At 39.3% G+C, this 15,766-nt stretch overlaps 1 protein-coding gene across 6 annotated transcripts in view; it reads right to left on the reverse strand.

Moving 5' to 3' along the window:
• Positions 1–3,520: 3,520 nt before the first annotated feature.
• The window catches only part of LOC135461325 (CLIP-associating protein 1-like), a 65,455-nt gene continuing 53,209 nt past the window's right edge, over positions 3,521–15,766 (reverse strand). For 5 of the 6 annotated variants that reach the window (XM_064738359.1, XM_064738361.1, XM_064738360.1 and 2 more), the window contains 12 exons: positions 14,473–14,616; positions 13,874–13,960; positions 13,462–13,574; positions 12,625–12,877; positions 11,475–11,550; positions 11,203–11,241; positions 8,706–8,772; positions 8,001–8,256; positions 7,402–7,539; positions 6,747–6,815; positions 6,169–6,285; positions 3,521–5,663 (listed from right to left, as the gene is read on the reverse strand). In XM_064738359.1, coding sequence (XP_064594429.1) covers positions 5,586–5,663; positions 6,169–6,285; positions 6,747–6,815; positions 7,402–7,539; positions 8,001–8,256; positions 8,706–8,772; positions 11,203–11,241; positions 11,475–11,550; positions 12,625–12,877; positions 13,462–13,574; positions 13,874–13,960; positions 14,473–14,616 — 1,437 coding nt within the window. In that variant the 3' untranslated portion in view covers positions 3,521–5,585. The remainder of the gene's footprint in view (positions 5,664–6,168; positions 6,286–6,746; positions 6,816–7,401; positions 7,540–8,000; positions 8,257–8,705; positions 8,773–11,202; positions 11,242–11,474; positions 11,551–12,624; positions 12,878–13,461; positions 13,575–13,873; positions 13,961–14,472; positions 14,617–15,766) is intronic. The other variant, XM_064738358.1, reaches the window with a different exon arrangement.

A 15,766-nucleotide genomic window follows, 5' to 3' on the forward strand; every position in this document is an offset into this window, starting at 1 on the left:
TGCTTCCCGCCCATCGTTGTGATTGAGTGTGGGACGAGTGGAGGGGTTGTATGGGTCGCTTAATTGTCATAGTATAAGAATGATGGTTTACCTTAATTACAGCCCGGGTCGAGGGTTTCCTCCGGGCTGTACCTGGTTTCCTCCCACCGTATAACGCTGACTGCCGTCGTATAAGTGAAATATTCTTGAGTACGGCGTAAAAAACCAATGAAATAAATAAATAAAAAATAATTATGTTATGAAAGTGTAGGATACAAAGACTGTAGCCCAGTAAATCTGAGCGGTGAAGACAGTGTGATCGCTAACATGTGGTCACTTGTGTTACCTGTGAAATCTGGCCTCCGGTCGATTTACCTCAGTCAGAGTTGTATCATGACTGTTCATGTATTGGCTTCAATTGTAGCAACGTAGACGTCCTCTAGCACCATGCCTTAAGCAGAATGAGGTAAAAAAAAATGCGGTTGCAATTTATTAGACGTCACCGGTCTAGAATTACTCAAAATGAAGACAGTGGTATGGAATGATGAATTCTTCTAGAATTCGAGGTTAGTATATGTAATATATACATGCGTATTCTTCACATTTACATTCTCATACGAGTTATTGTTAACTGTACTTTCCCATGCCGGTAACGCCTGTACAGACATTTTTTGGCAAGAACAGGAATGATTTCGAGGAGGACACAATAGACAAAGCAATGGCGTTCTTTGATGAAATAAAAATGTAAACTCCGTAAGAAAAAAAAGATGTAATTATTTTCATTTGATAATATCTCCTTTAAAGCTTTTATTTATTTCTACCGCCGTGAACGACATGGCACTGGTGATGACACCTTTAGTTCAGCAACAAAGCATCAGACGTTCACTGAGCTTTGTTCAAACTTGTACAGGTGTTACGTTTAACAGCAAGACGCCTCCGAACGACGCAGAGAGATACAGACAGACAGTCACAGCACAAATTCATATCCAAAATGAAACGTATGATACGTCCGAATGGCAATTTTTACAATATATTAAAAATATAAATATCATTAAACGTCTTGTTACGAATGACCAAACGTATTGGACATACAGAAAACATCCTTATCTGGAGCATATTTATGCCAAAATGTATCGGATTTCCCTTACACCCAGAGGTCGGTCCTAGATACTAATGCCATACAAATATAATTTTTCACATGTTCCTTTGCTCATCAAAGAAAAATAGAATAAAACATTGATGAATATATCTGAAAATAACTTTTCAAAGCTTTTCAGACGAAATTTGCATCATTTTTCCCCTCCTTTAAACAACCACTATACCACGATATTCACATGTGAATATTCTCATCAGGTCATATTATTGTTCAAAGAAAGTATTGAAGTTTTCTTGTTTTCGAAGCATATTTTGCCTGTCCGTACATAGATAGTTTCTTTTGATAGACTATTTCGGCTGCTCTTCAAAGGAAATGTAATTGCTGAGCATATGTCTCAGCGTTTTGTGGTTCCTCGTGCGGAGCAGGTATTTAGATATCACAACCTACATAAAATGCACCTCGATATTCCATCATTACAAAAACTGAAAATTTTTTTAAACAATACATTATTGCTATTTATTTAACGCCCCGCTGTCTCACATTACTTCACCTCAGCGTCCAGGTTATGTGTGGTGAAAACCAGAAGATCTTTACAAGGCATCTAACAGCGTTCTGATGTAAAACCATACAGGGGTAAACGACCCATCTTTGACAAGTTATTGACGAACTTTAACACATTTACATGACGTACAAATATGCGCACCAAACTGGTGCAAGACAATGATCTCCAACGACTACACGAGCTTACAAGTAGAACCCACACAAAGCCATTTTCATATACTTGTTTGGGAGTAATTGTTTCATTTAAATCCCGTTTCCGATTCTGGTACCGTATGTATCGAAAGAACAAGTATCACAGCTGTTAGTTTACATTCGTGAGTAGAGTCACTGAATGTTTAATGGCCAAAATTAAAAACCAGGATGAATTGAAGGCCTGACTGAGCCATTTAAATTTTTAATCGCACCTCGACTATTGGCTAAGTTTATTTCGAGGGAAGGTCGTCGATCGGTCAATGAGCGGTTGCCATTGCTAGCATCACCGCGCTCAGGTGGTAGGCCTACTACATGAAATTCGTTGGTGATCACTTGGGCCTACCACATATGAATCCCTGACGGGAAACAGACGGAAAAATACAAAAAGCGTCCCACTTGGCTTTAAAGTGAAAAATAACACCTGACTAATGTTTATGTCCACTGAAAGACTACCATTTAAAGTATCTTAAACCGAATATATATATATATTTTGGAAACCAGTAAAAGTTTAGTGAAACTTTCTGTTGTCACAACTTCAGCACATCACATTATCGACAAGGTGACGTCACGTTTACTCTACCTCTCTTACGTCGTAGTTATTTCTCGTAGTCTAAGCAGTCGCCTATGGCAGATTACATTTGTGGACTTCTACGACGAAGGATCTAGTGATAAATACTGGAAGGATATTTCTTCCACTGCTCAAATTGTTCATACAGTAGGGATACTATATCATCTATTCAGTTTACGAATAGTCTGCAGGGTATTCTTGGTTCAGATCGTAGCCTCCGGAGGGGTTGCGCTGGTGAGTTTTACCCTAGCCCAAAGCCAAGCTGGACGTCCTATCACGGCGCCCAATTTCGGTCATATAGACTTCCACGCGGACAATTTCACTCTCCACCGATTCCCTAAAACGCCCGAAATGTCAAAGCCAGCATTGGTAGACCATCTTTCAACAGTAATCCAGCTATTTAAACTTTCGAATCAGACAACTCAAATCAACGTCTGCCATGTTTGGATTTTTTAACTTCGGGAAAGGTGATGGGCAGTGAAAATTTTATCCTACCCAACGCCCTCATTAAATCATTGCATGCTCTGTAAACAAAATGTTGGGTAGGATAAAAGTTTCGCCGCCCATCACCCTGCCCGGAAAAAAAAAAAAAGAAAAAAAAAGGCAGACGTTGATTTGAGTTGTCCGATTCGAAAGTTTAAAGGCTGGAAAAAGTGTGACGTATTCCAGAAAGGAAGTGGAGTACATACTCTGTACTTTGTTAAGGACAGTAAGGAGTTTTACGGTTTGTCATAAATGTTGACATGACCACAAACACAGTATCACGACGGTGGAAGGGAAGCATAGTCCGCCAAGCAGGAATCAGTACGCTATCTTGAGGAATCTGATTTTGTGCATTTTAGGGTGAAAAGCCATTTTTGGCTTCTTTGGCACAGGTGCATGCTTGGTACGAGTTTTAATGGGCAGGTATGAGTTTTAATGGGCAGGTCTGAGTTTTAATGATAAAAGCTTAAAAGTTTGAAATTCTGGACAAGAGGACACAATGCTGATGATGACGCCCCACTCAGTCACACCAGGTCAACCACCAGCTGGCTTAGAATCTTTATTCTGAGCCTCAAGGAGGAAAGTACCCAAATTCACAGTTCACAAACAAATCATATATTTAAACAAAAAAGAAACATCAGTTTGTTATTTGTTATTATATTTATGTAGTCAACATCGTAGATTACATCAAATATACAAGAAATAAAAAGTACAGTAATGCAGAACTATAGTGATAGTACCGCTATTTAAGGAAACATTTGTTCATGCCAGTTGGTCAGTCCGATTACGAAGCGTATTATTATCCCGAAAAACAGGCATCTGATCCGCCTAATACACAAGACAGAAAAAGAAACGAGGTACGCCAGCAATAGGAACACCACTTCATAAGACATCACACCTTTACACACACACAGGGGCATAGAGGAGTGTTCATCAAAAAGACTGCACAGGTGAGCCATCTATCACATCATCATCAAATTCAACAATTAAATTAAAATTTGACAAAAAAGAAAACAAAAAAATCCCCATTAAAATAAACTTAAATCAGGGATGTTTCTCATCTCAAATTTAACCTCTAAGTAAAACTTAATCAAAAGGAGAAAACAAAAGCCCATAAAAATTAACTTCAAATCAGGGATCCTCCTTATTGAGTCAGTAAATTTCTGTAACAATATTTCTTCTATTCCTTGAACAGGATTAGATTTTAATGTAAGTTACAATATTTGTATTAAGTGGAATGCTGCTTTTGATTCAAAGGAAAAGCGAAATTTTATTACTTATATAATACCTTAGAGCTGTAAAAAAAAAAATAAAAAATACCCAGGAACCCAGGCTGTCTATGGATGGCAGCTTTAGAAAAAAAAAAGTACATAAGTATCTACGGTGTCACCTCCATATACCACAGGAATTGGAAACCTAATCTACCCATTATTTCTTTAGTGACTACAGAGACGCTACCATCAGTGAAGTACAATCAAAGTGAAGTTTAAAGATCTCTTTAACAGCCTGGATACAGATTTCAACGGGGATTTCATCACCCGAGGACACACTGTTACATGTAGTACGGAAGCCGGCTATTTCATAAGACACCAATCATATGCCATCATTTGCTAGTTTCAGTCCACCTGCATTTTTCAGTCCTATCTGACATTATCAGGTTGAAATCACTTCCCATATTTAATAAGATGTGGTCAAATACTTACAAATTTATCAAATGTGGATGACAATTTCAGTCACATAAAAAACTGGGCTTCCTGATACCATATATATTCCCCAATGCAAAGGTTGAAAGCTTAAGGAATTAATAGTAGCCTCCCTTGTCTGGTCTGCTCCATAGCCAGCTTATCAAAACTTGGGTCCCGTTTCCTTCACATCACAGACTTAACCAGCCCACCATACAGGAGAATGTTGTTACATTTTTACCAAAATAATGAAACCAACACTTTCCAAGACAACGTCTATCAGGCACATTTACAGTTAACACATAGGTAAATATCTCTGAACCAGTACAAATTAATGTAAAACAGGGGAGAACATTCTCTGGCCCCCTGCTTACCAAAGATACGAACCACCTCTTGACAGCCTCAGTCAAAATTGTCTAAACATCCTAGACACTGCTGGCAGAAACATTGCACTCATGAGCATATTAAATTAGATTTGGAACAGTTTCAAGAAATCACTAAAGAAGCAAATATTGTCAGCCCAGATACCTTTCAAAGTTACATAACACTGGCCATTGCACTTAGAAAATTTCTAGAAATTACCGAATACATAATTGCCCAAAAAACATCATGATTGCAGGACGAAATGATGTGCTGTCAGGAGTTATGTCCCTTTGTTGTGAAACCCCTCACTTCCAGTTTGAGAATCCAAAGGTGCGATTCAAACAGCACAGCTATTTACATATCCATAGGTAGATATATCTATATATATATATACAATTGAAGAACACAACGTACAGATTACATGTATCGTAGGTTAAATAGTAGTGCAGGGATTCTGGGCCATTCTGTATCGGTAACTCTGCAGATAGCGGTTCATGTAGCAGGGGAAGTCCTTGTGTAGGGCAGGCAGAGGAGTGGACTAGACATAGCAGCGGAGGCAGGGCTAGCTCCATCATCGGCCCCGTCACCAGCATACCACAGCTGGGTGCGCCCTGGTACCACCTCATTATGACACGGACACTTATTCAAGCTGGCCAGGGTGTCATGTATCCTGGCTCGACATCTTTGCACCATCTTTCTGAGCCTGAGCCCTCTTTATGTACAAGTTTAACAGCTTTGTCTGCAACAACAAACAATGTAGCATTTCTCTACGGATTATCTGTATCACACACCTGTCAAAGTTTAGTCATCTTAAGTTTTCAAATTTTATGGTTGCAATTACTGGATCTGTGAATAACATCTTTGGCACATACACTCAGGTAAGGAATCTCCTAATTGTACACTGTCATTATCAACCAGTGACCTTACCATGCCGAAAATCAACATCAGGCCATAAATTAGGAATGTTTCTTTCACCTTGTCGCTCAAAATCTGGATATGCTGTATATCACCTGAAGTTTACCATTTGTCATGTGACATATTTTCTTGATTCTGGCAAAAGTAAGATATTTTTGTGAAGTTTGATTAATTTCTTATCAGAAAAACTTAAATGTTGGTATCAAAAGTGTCAATTATGTGGTTCTGAAAGAGTATTTCACATACCAAACGAGGTCAAATACAGTAAATCAAGGTACACTAGTTTAACCAAAACACCACACATCACACTAAAGTGACTGACTGCTTACCTTGCTTCCGGTCAAGTCTGACAGGTAAGGTTTGAGTCCATCCGAGTCAATCATGTGGATGGCAACCAGACCAAACACACAGGCCTTCCTCACACAGCTCTCCTGGTCATCATAACCCTGTACAAAAACAATCCGTTAGTCAGTCAGTCTCTCACAAGATTTGAAGGGTGTGCAGACCTAAGCTGCATACTTTAACAATTTTCACACATTCATTGAAGTTTCACCTGGCTTTAATCTGTAGTAATAGAGCTTAAATTTATATAAAATTACTTATGTCCTGTAAGATGTGAAACTGTATCCAGCTGAGGGAACACAAAATGAGTCGTGCAAAGGGCATCCTGTTTTTTTGTTTTGATTTATTTATTTGACAGGTGTTTTACGCTGTACTAAAGAAGACTTCACTTGTACGACAGTGGGCAGCTTTATGGTGGCTGTTTTTTTTGTTTTTTGTTTTTTTGGGGTGGGTTAATTTGGTTTATGCATTAATAAATACTGAGCACACAACACTGTATAGCTATTACAACAGTATATCCATGTCTGACTAATAGAAGCAAACCACAAAGTGATGTACAACTTACCCTTAGTAAACCAGGTACAATATCAGGTAACAGATTCCTCAACTCGTGAGCAGTCAATTGTTCAATTACCTGAAACAAAAAAACAGCTATAGTCCTGACAAGTTCTGGAGTTCAACAAAACTCCTTTATGCTAAATCCAAAATCAGTAGAGCACTTACTAGCCCAGCACTCCTTATCATTCTTCCATCAATGGACCAACTAGCCACCAGCTACCGACGGCACAGACTACAGCAAAGCAGGAGGATAAGCTGATACTGCTCTGTAGGGACTAGTGAGTGTGACCAGAACAGAAGAATGATAAACAGTGATCCTGGGGACTTTTCAGAAGAACCATCAGGCTGAATTTCTTAGAACAAGGCCTCCCTGTATTACTGATATCAAGTAGCCCCAAAGATTGTTCTACAAGCTGTTTACAGCTTGCAAACAAAATCACATGGTCCTTGACACCTTAACATGAAATTCTTGTAAGGCCAAAACTCCCTCTGGACAAGATCATTTGTACAAATTTCATGGCCTATATGAACTGTACCCTGTTTGGGGCCAAGTGCAAACTTATTTGGTACTTCACCTTGAATCAGTTCAATATGCCAGTTGGTAAGTCAGAACCTGGACTGAAGGAGACCACTAACACCTACAGAATGAAGACTACACATACCTTAGTCTGCATCTTGATGGCAGCCATGTTGACGGGGAACGATTCCGTCTGTACAATAGGGTTGAGAATGCGTATACTCTGGTCAGGCGGGATGGAGTTAGCCAGGGTGGCTGCACACTCCTCTGCTGATCTGACCACCTGAACAAACCGAAAAGAATACCAGGTTAACGAGACATCAGGTCAGGTGTTCACATAAACCTGGATTAAATCTGGTGATGCAGATACTGGCATACATACTACAAATCCTCATACCGGTATATAACTAGTACAAAATTTACAAACATTTAAACCCTAAATGAAAAGCTGGGTTCTGAATCACTACCATTCATGTATCAACACAAAAAAATGTGATACTAAACTGATATCATGGGGGTACAAACAGTAAGGCAAGTTTTGATAAAGTAAGAAGCACTCTTGTTTTAACTATAATTGAGAACAAAGAAAATAATTTGTATTCTTTAGAAATACTCACACCCACAGGATCTTACACAATAGGCCCCCCCACCAACTCCCCTGACAACCCTAAATGAGACAGCAAAATATATAATGTTGGGAGAAATATGTGACCACTGGAAGACAGGTAATCTAGCCAGACTCACCTCCTTCACTGGATCTTTGTGTGCTTCAAGAATCCGAAGGATTGTCAGTTCAGCATAGTCCTTGAAACGTGTAGGTTGATGACGCAGTATTTCTTTCAGGACACGGAGCGCCAGCGCCCGCACATGTCCATTATTGTCCCCTAGAGTTTCAAGCAATATTAGGAGGATTGTCTTAAAATGCTCATCCCACAGTTCAAATGTCCCTTCACGTGTGTGCTTTATCAATGATAACATCGCACTTTTCCTCTGCTCATGCCTGTAATAAAAACACAAACCAACATTAAGTAAGGCATCCACAATTAAAAGAAAGAAACATGTTCTAAAAAAAAAGTGGTTTTCTCAACAGATTTTATTTATTTTTTACATTGGGGTTTAACATCATACTCAGGAAGATTTCACTTATACTATAGCCATTTCTATGAGCAGGAAAACCAGAGTGCTACGGTAAACCACCAGCCTTTGGCACGTAAATGACAAACTTTCCCTATACATCACATACAAATTAATGTCATATCGGTGAAAGGTAAGTGATCTGCAACTGACTTCATGCAAGACCATATAAACCTCTTGCAACCCTCTGTGCCTGGGGATGGACACGGCAACACCTCATCAGTCCTAGAACTCCATCTCCAGCACCCCCACATCATCGCCATGGGCTTTAACTTCATAGAACCAGGTGTACATAATACAATGTGAGGCACTCACCTTTCATTGTGGTTGGAGAGTTCAGTGAGGATTTCAGCTATCATCTCCCCCTGATCATCTGGAAGCCCTGAGAATATAAACACAGCAAGATCAGTTTTTACACAGCGGGTAAAGTTTCCTTCCACCACTAGTAACCCACATAACAGCAAGTACATGTACTCCCCTGGGCACAAAAAAAATTGATGCTTCTCCACTTATTTGAGATTTAATGCTGCTTTCAATATTAATTCAGTCATATCACGGCTGTGTATTTGTACAGGCCAATCCAAACCCCAACATATTTATAGTGCTGCCTCACTGGAATGCCATGCTGAAGACACCATAAATGATGCACTACCCAGCCCCATTATTCCGGCCAACCAGTACTTGGCCTATTCCTCCTACAATGAGAGCCAAACGAGGTTATACTAAGATTACTGAAAGTCTTGGGTATGATTTGATTCGGGATTGAACACAACATCCCACCATTTACAAAGCAAGCGCTCTATCCACCACACCGCTGCAGCCTGTTTAAACACACTCAGTAATCTATTGTCCATTGGGTGGTTGTCAGTTTACCTTCACTAACATCCACTCACATTCTGAAGGTGGCATTAACAATACACTTATACTTCTCACACACTGCCTAGACTCAAGCAAAATTATTGTGTAGTGAGTCCATGAAACAGTTCATAATTTCAACACAACAATGGTCATAGTCACATGAAAACTGTGTACAGTGCAGTACAGTACAGTACAGTACAATACAGCACAGCAAATTAGTTCAAGAGCTGATCAATGAGAATAACAGTATAAATACATTTTTGTAGTGGATATACAGTACTGTGAAACTGCCAGCCAATCTCCAGGCTAAACACGATGTGGTTTTCCACCAAGGACTAATCATAAACTTCCAGATTACTTTATAATATATGTACTTCACATGTATTTTAAAACTGAACCCTCAATATTGCACAGTAGGAAGGTTTCGGGGGAGGGGTGGGGCACATTCAAGGTAAGCTATAGATTTAAAAAGTTTGCAAGAATGACAGATAAAAAGTGATGAGTTAGTTACAAGCTGTTTAGTGATTCAATCATCAACAAGCTTCACTGTATCCCCCCCAAGCCCCCCCCTCCGGTACTAGTCATTTCCCATGATTCCTTAGTAATCCCAAGTACAACCCACAATATGCATACATATTCAAACAGATATCACTGAAGAGTTAGTGTTGGGTACTACTTTCACAGATACCAAAAATACCAGTTAAAGAAATGATTTTGTATTTAACAGGTAAATACTTTGATGAGAATAAAATACATATCGTGGGGAATATAACATGAGGTTATCCAGACACCTAGAACTTTGTTAGAGATTAAGTCCTTGCTTACTACATCATCTACTACATTAGTTTAACACACAAGGACACTGGTGCTAGTATTATTAGCAGTTACTGTGGCCCAGCACAATAACATACACATAGAGTTTATAAGGGTCACCGTCAGCCAGTTACATGTGGGTTTGACTTTGGTATGTACAGTTTCTACATCACCGTCATGCACAGACATACAATCTGTCATCTGACTTTATGCCACATGGAGATAAGAGTTCATCACAGACAAATGTTAGAGGAAGGTTAGACAAACAGGCCTATATAAGTGGAGAAGGGTGTTATGTAGGCAAAACAATCTTGTGAACCTACGAACTATGTGTTCTAACTAAAAGGTAGACCACTTCATATTCCTCTGAACGTCTAAAGGCAGTGACTTCTTCAGACATGTGTTATTGTATTAGTTGATTAAGAAAAAAGAAAATATCAGGAGTAAGTAGGAACAAGCAAACATTAAATAGACTGCATCGTGTTTTCATGCACAAAGAGTAGATTATTTGCACTTTTAGGTAAGTTTTATAGGTCATAGCAAAACAGTGCTTTATCAATGATTTTGCAAAAAAACTAAGCTCTGAATACAAAATGGACATTTCATGGGGCATCAAGCCACCCACTGGAAGACGAATTCAGCTCTAACTGGTTTAAGTCTGGAGGTTTGTCTGTTAGCTGACAAGGTTTAGTTTATTTTAGTTTATTTAGTCCAACAGACCAAAGACCAATTACAGGCTAGATAACAGTTTCAAAGTGTTTACTGTAAATCTGTAATCATATGGGTGAAATACTCTTCAATAGGCATAAAACATCATTCAAATACCCTGATCAATAAATTCCTTAAGTTGTAGGATACATATATGTAAGAATGTAAAACTTCAGTGGAAATAATTGCACTTGAGAGCTGAAAACCCGTCTCTTCAAACTTTCATCCAACACATGGTAAAGTTATACAAGCAGACAAAGTTGGTAATGTAACAACAGAGTTTTCTTGGTCAAGGCACAAACACTTTATACCATGGTATAGTGTGAGACACAAACCAGTGACGATCTATGAGAAATCTTAGTGGTTAAATAACAAAACACACTAAACATGATCATTCCTAACACACATGATAAACAAGCCAAGCACTCCTCACCATTTTTAGGCTTCAACCCTAGCAAAGACTTCCAAGGAGCTAAAGAAAAGACAACAACTAGGTCAAATAAAAGCAGTGAGAACAAAAAAAATTAAAAGGAGAAGCCAAAGGAAATCCATCCACCATTTTGTAAGTCGGTATCACTGAACAGATGACTAAAGCTCGATGTGGTTTTAGCATGACGGCCATTATGACACATACAATAGCCAGTGGCTGTGTCAGACCAAACAGCAAATACGTCAAAGCAGCAGAATATGTTACACAAAACTCACCTTCATTAAACATGTCATTATCCATATCAAATACAGCTTCCGCCAGCGCAGATCTGTTATAACCATTCATGTTATTCTGAAATATGAAAAATGAATGGAAAACCGATTACTTCATATGGCAGGAAAAACATGATCATGAAGACTGCAGATGTACATGTACTTGTCAATTACATCAGTGAATACAACAGTTGGACTTTTCTCCCCCTTCTTTTGTTTTATCACAGATAGAGTACAACTACACTTGCTAAACATGTTACTTTTCACATCTCCTGATGAAAACAAATGAAACTTTGACATCTCAGTCATAAAATATGTAAGTTCTCAAAATTTTTCTAAAGATTATTTGTTCGTCAACAAGAATGCCTGACATGTTCAACAAATTGTGCCGTCGCTTTTATGATGGTAATCTGATTGATTTTTTTTTTTTTTTTTTTTTTTTGATTGGTGTTTTACGCCGTACTCAAGAATATTTCACTTATACGACGGCGGCCAGCATTATGGTGGGTGGAAACCGGGCAGAGCTCAGGGGAAACCCACGACCATCCGCAGGTTGCTGGCAGACTTTCCCACATACGGCCGGAGAGGAAGGCAGCATGAGCTGGTCTTGAACTCACAGCGACCGCATTGGTGAGAGGCTTCTGGGTCATTACGCTGCGCTAGCGCGTTAACCGACTGAGCCACGGAGGCCCCTAATTTGATTGAGGATTTCTCTTTAATTTAAAAGAAATTAGTTGTTGTGGTGACAAATGTTAGCTTGATAGGTTACCTGTTAGGAACTTCACAATACCCTTCTGTAAAGGGGCATCGCTTGGGAGAAAAAAGCTAAGAAAGAAGAGTTGCTCCTCACACAAGTGTTTTCTCAGCAAGCGCATAAAATCAAATTAGTACAACAGAGTAAATAACAAACATATCTTCATTAGCATATCTTCAAGCTAAAATACTTTTGTCTTACCGCAAAAACTTGTGCTTTCTGTATTTTTAACAAACACTTTGCATGCTGAATAAACACCCTAAGAAAAGATGCAAACAAGACAACAAACAAACAAAATTTACGTTACACACAACTGTAGTTCAAATTGTACAATCCAATGCAGACAGTTTTCGTGTGTCCTTTACCTCTACGAAGTGCGTAACACTTTGTCTTACTCACCTCATCCTGATACTGGCTGGGGTTGTAATGAGGTTTTCTGGCATCATTCGTGTCCGGGCTATCATTGCGTAAATCTTGTATACCACTATCCTGAGATGTGAACTCTCGTTTCTTCTTGGTGTCGTCGTAGCGCTCCAGCTTACTGCCAAAGCTCAGATTCTGGATATCTGCCGTAGTCTTCCTGATGGAGTCATAGATGTCCTCAGGATTCATATTCTCAGTCTCCATTTCATCACGCCGTCCAATGCTGGACCTAGATGTGTTTCACAGAAGTATATTTCGCTTTATTCAACTATAAAACTCAACATGGCTATGATTCACTGTTTCATGGCAAATCAGTACTCAAGAATTTTCCACTTATACAGTCACCATCAGTTTTATGATTTGAGGAAACCGCGTTACCTGAGGTATTATCATTAACAATCAACAACTTTCCTACATGTGACAAACAGATATGCACACCATATTGTTGAAACACAAATCGTCTTGAACTGTGCAAATCACCACACGAGCGACGTTAACCATTTTCTGTTACCCAAGTACCACAAGCAGTAAGAGCAGGGTAACTACATTTCCCTGCCCAAGCCTGGCTTTGAACTGGCACCTTATATGTTCCAGGGATTAAAAGGAAAGCACATCTTAACCAGACTACGGCCTCCTCCCAACAATGTTGTAAGGCAGAATGACAAACTAGGTATCATGACACATTTAATTTACCCCTCCCACATAGTTACTCAGCAAGCCATTCCAATACTTACCTTGCTCCCTATAATTCTTAAAGGACACCAAATAGAATGAATTCATCTCAGAGTTTGCAGCAGGGATGTTTGGACTTACCTTGAGGGAGGTCTGACCCTGCCTGAGGAGCTGGTCACATTGTGCGGGGACAGCACTTCTGACTCGTGACTAGCACTTCGTAAATGGTTGTGGAGAATTTTCGTTGCTGAATCCTACCAGACACAAAAACACAAAATATTGACTTGAAATAACTGGTGTTTAGTTTGGAATGGGTATAACTATGGCTATTCAGAATTATAAAAACTCGCATCCAGGATAAACATTTCATAAGCATTTTACTTATGTTTGAATCTCTACCTCTCTTCGAATGCTCCTGGTATTTAATAACCATTCATGTAAAACAAATTCACTGATGATGCAAATGCATGTAAAAATTGTCATGAACAAAATACACCTACATATGTACAGTCAAAACATTTTTCAACGTACATGGAGATTTTAAGGCCCTTACCTGGAATGTTTTTGGCAGTAATGACAACATCATGGAAAATTCAGGAGTGTTGAGATTGAACATCCCTATTAACACTGCCTGAGCAGCCTGAAGCAGATAAGAGAATGGACTGGTCAGGTATTTTGAGGTTTGTACTCTTCTCTAATCAGCACACAAAGACAAGTAACAAATGTACAAACAAGTTCATTCATGAATCATAACAGCACCCTGACATCATCAAAAGGGGCAAAAGGTATGAAAAGATCAGTAGGTTTAGATGGTAATGATTACACTCTGTAAAACTGAAAACCTTCCCTTATAACTAGTGACAACAGCCACAAGGAACTGTGTACATGACCTACCAACTTGATTTATCATCATCAGAAAACACTTTTCATAATTACCGTAATTCTTCATCCTTTTTGCATGTTTTCAAGTCCCAAAGGTGGACAACCCAACCAATGTATTTTTGTCATCAAAATCAAATTAAAAATGTGAATAAATGGCAATTTAAATTCCTCTTTTACATGTGAAAAGGTTGAAAAATTAGGGTACATGTAGAAAGGAGTAGTTAACAATGGTTTAATTAGGCATTAGAGGAAAACCAGTGGCCTTTTCACCTTTCTGACTTCTACACTCTTGGGTTCAGCTGTCCAGGTTATAATGCGTGAGACGGCCAGCCGTGTGTCACTGGTGTTGGTAAAGTCCCTGGCTGACATGCACTGCACCAAGCCATGAAGGTAGTTCAGCATCGCTATCTTTGCCTGTAAGAGAAACCAAGCACTGATGAGAACGGTTACAGATCTCAATGACATCATGCGGAGGTATGCATCACAGGCAACGATGTGTTATTAACCAACCACACAAACGACAGCAATGAACTGCATAAACAACAACAACACAGTATTGTGACGACTGCTGAAAATGGTTATGCGCAACTGCAACACTGCAAATGAATCCCAAACTATTGCAGAGCAGTTATCTTTTCACAACACAAAATGAAACAAACATAAGAAAAACATACAGTGAAAACTATCTTTTCTTTCTCCACCCCCCCCCCCCCCCCTCTAAGGGGTTATCACACACCTGATTTTGTCCATGCACCCGAAAGTGCCCAGACATTAAGACAGATGCCCATTCCCAGTATAACCATCACCACTAGAGAGTAGCACAGTAGCATACAGTATTGGTTTTATATATGTCCAGGACATTGTAATAATGACACCACCAAAGCATTAACTGTTTCCCAGGTAACTAATTCACCCTTCCAGCATTTAGATCGCCACAATATCAACAACCTTCTGCTAAAATGGCAGAGTTACAACTGACTTGGGGCAGATGTTTATGCCAGTCAGAGTAAAGTCATTCAAAATGCCATGACCAGTAAGCAATATCTCAGAGTAAACGCTACATATACATGTGTCTGTGTACTCACAGTCATGCTAGTGTCTAACATTGCTTAACGCTCTGCATCGACTCAACTGGTCATATGTGGTAGATCCCAGCTGCTCATGGCCAAATGACCTGAAGACTGACCGGCACATACACAACAACTGGAATGTAATCCCAGTTGAGTCGAGTTGTTATTTCACATACCCAAAGGCCTGAAGGCAATTGAAGTTTAATCGAGTTTTGTCTTAAGCTCTCCTGTATGCTGAGCATGGGTTCAAGTAGGTCTGTTAGACTAAAAAGATACTTCTGGTTTACTCTCATAATCAATGCCGTCTTCCACATTGAATCCAGCAAACACGGCCTATTCGCTGCATCAAATCTATATGTAGACAATGTGACATCCTTCTGCTCCTACTGGGGAGGCTAGCTCTGCCAACTGAACTTCATTATCAAATCCCAAACATCTCATGCAGCTGCATTTTATAGTACAAGAATCAATGGGTTAAGCATCAAGTCACATCT

Source organism: Liolophura sinensis, chromosome 1, assembly GCF_032854445.1.
Source record: "Liolophura sinensis isolate JHLJ2023 chromosome 1, CUHK_Ljap_v2, whole genome shotgun sequence".
NCBI classification, from domain to species: Eukaryota; Metazoa; Mollusca; class Polyplacophora; order Chitonida; family Chitonidae; genus Liolophura; species Liolophura sinensis.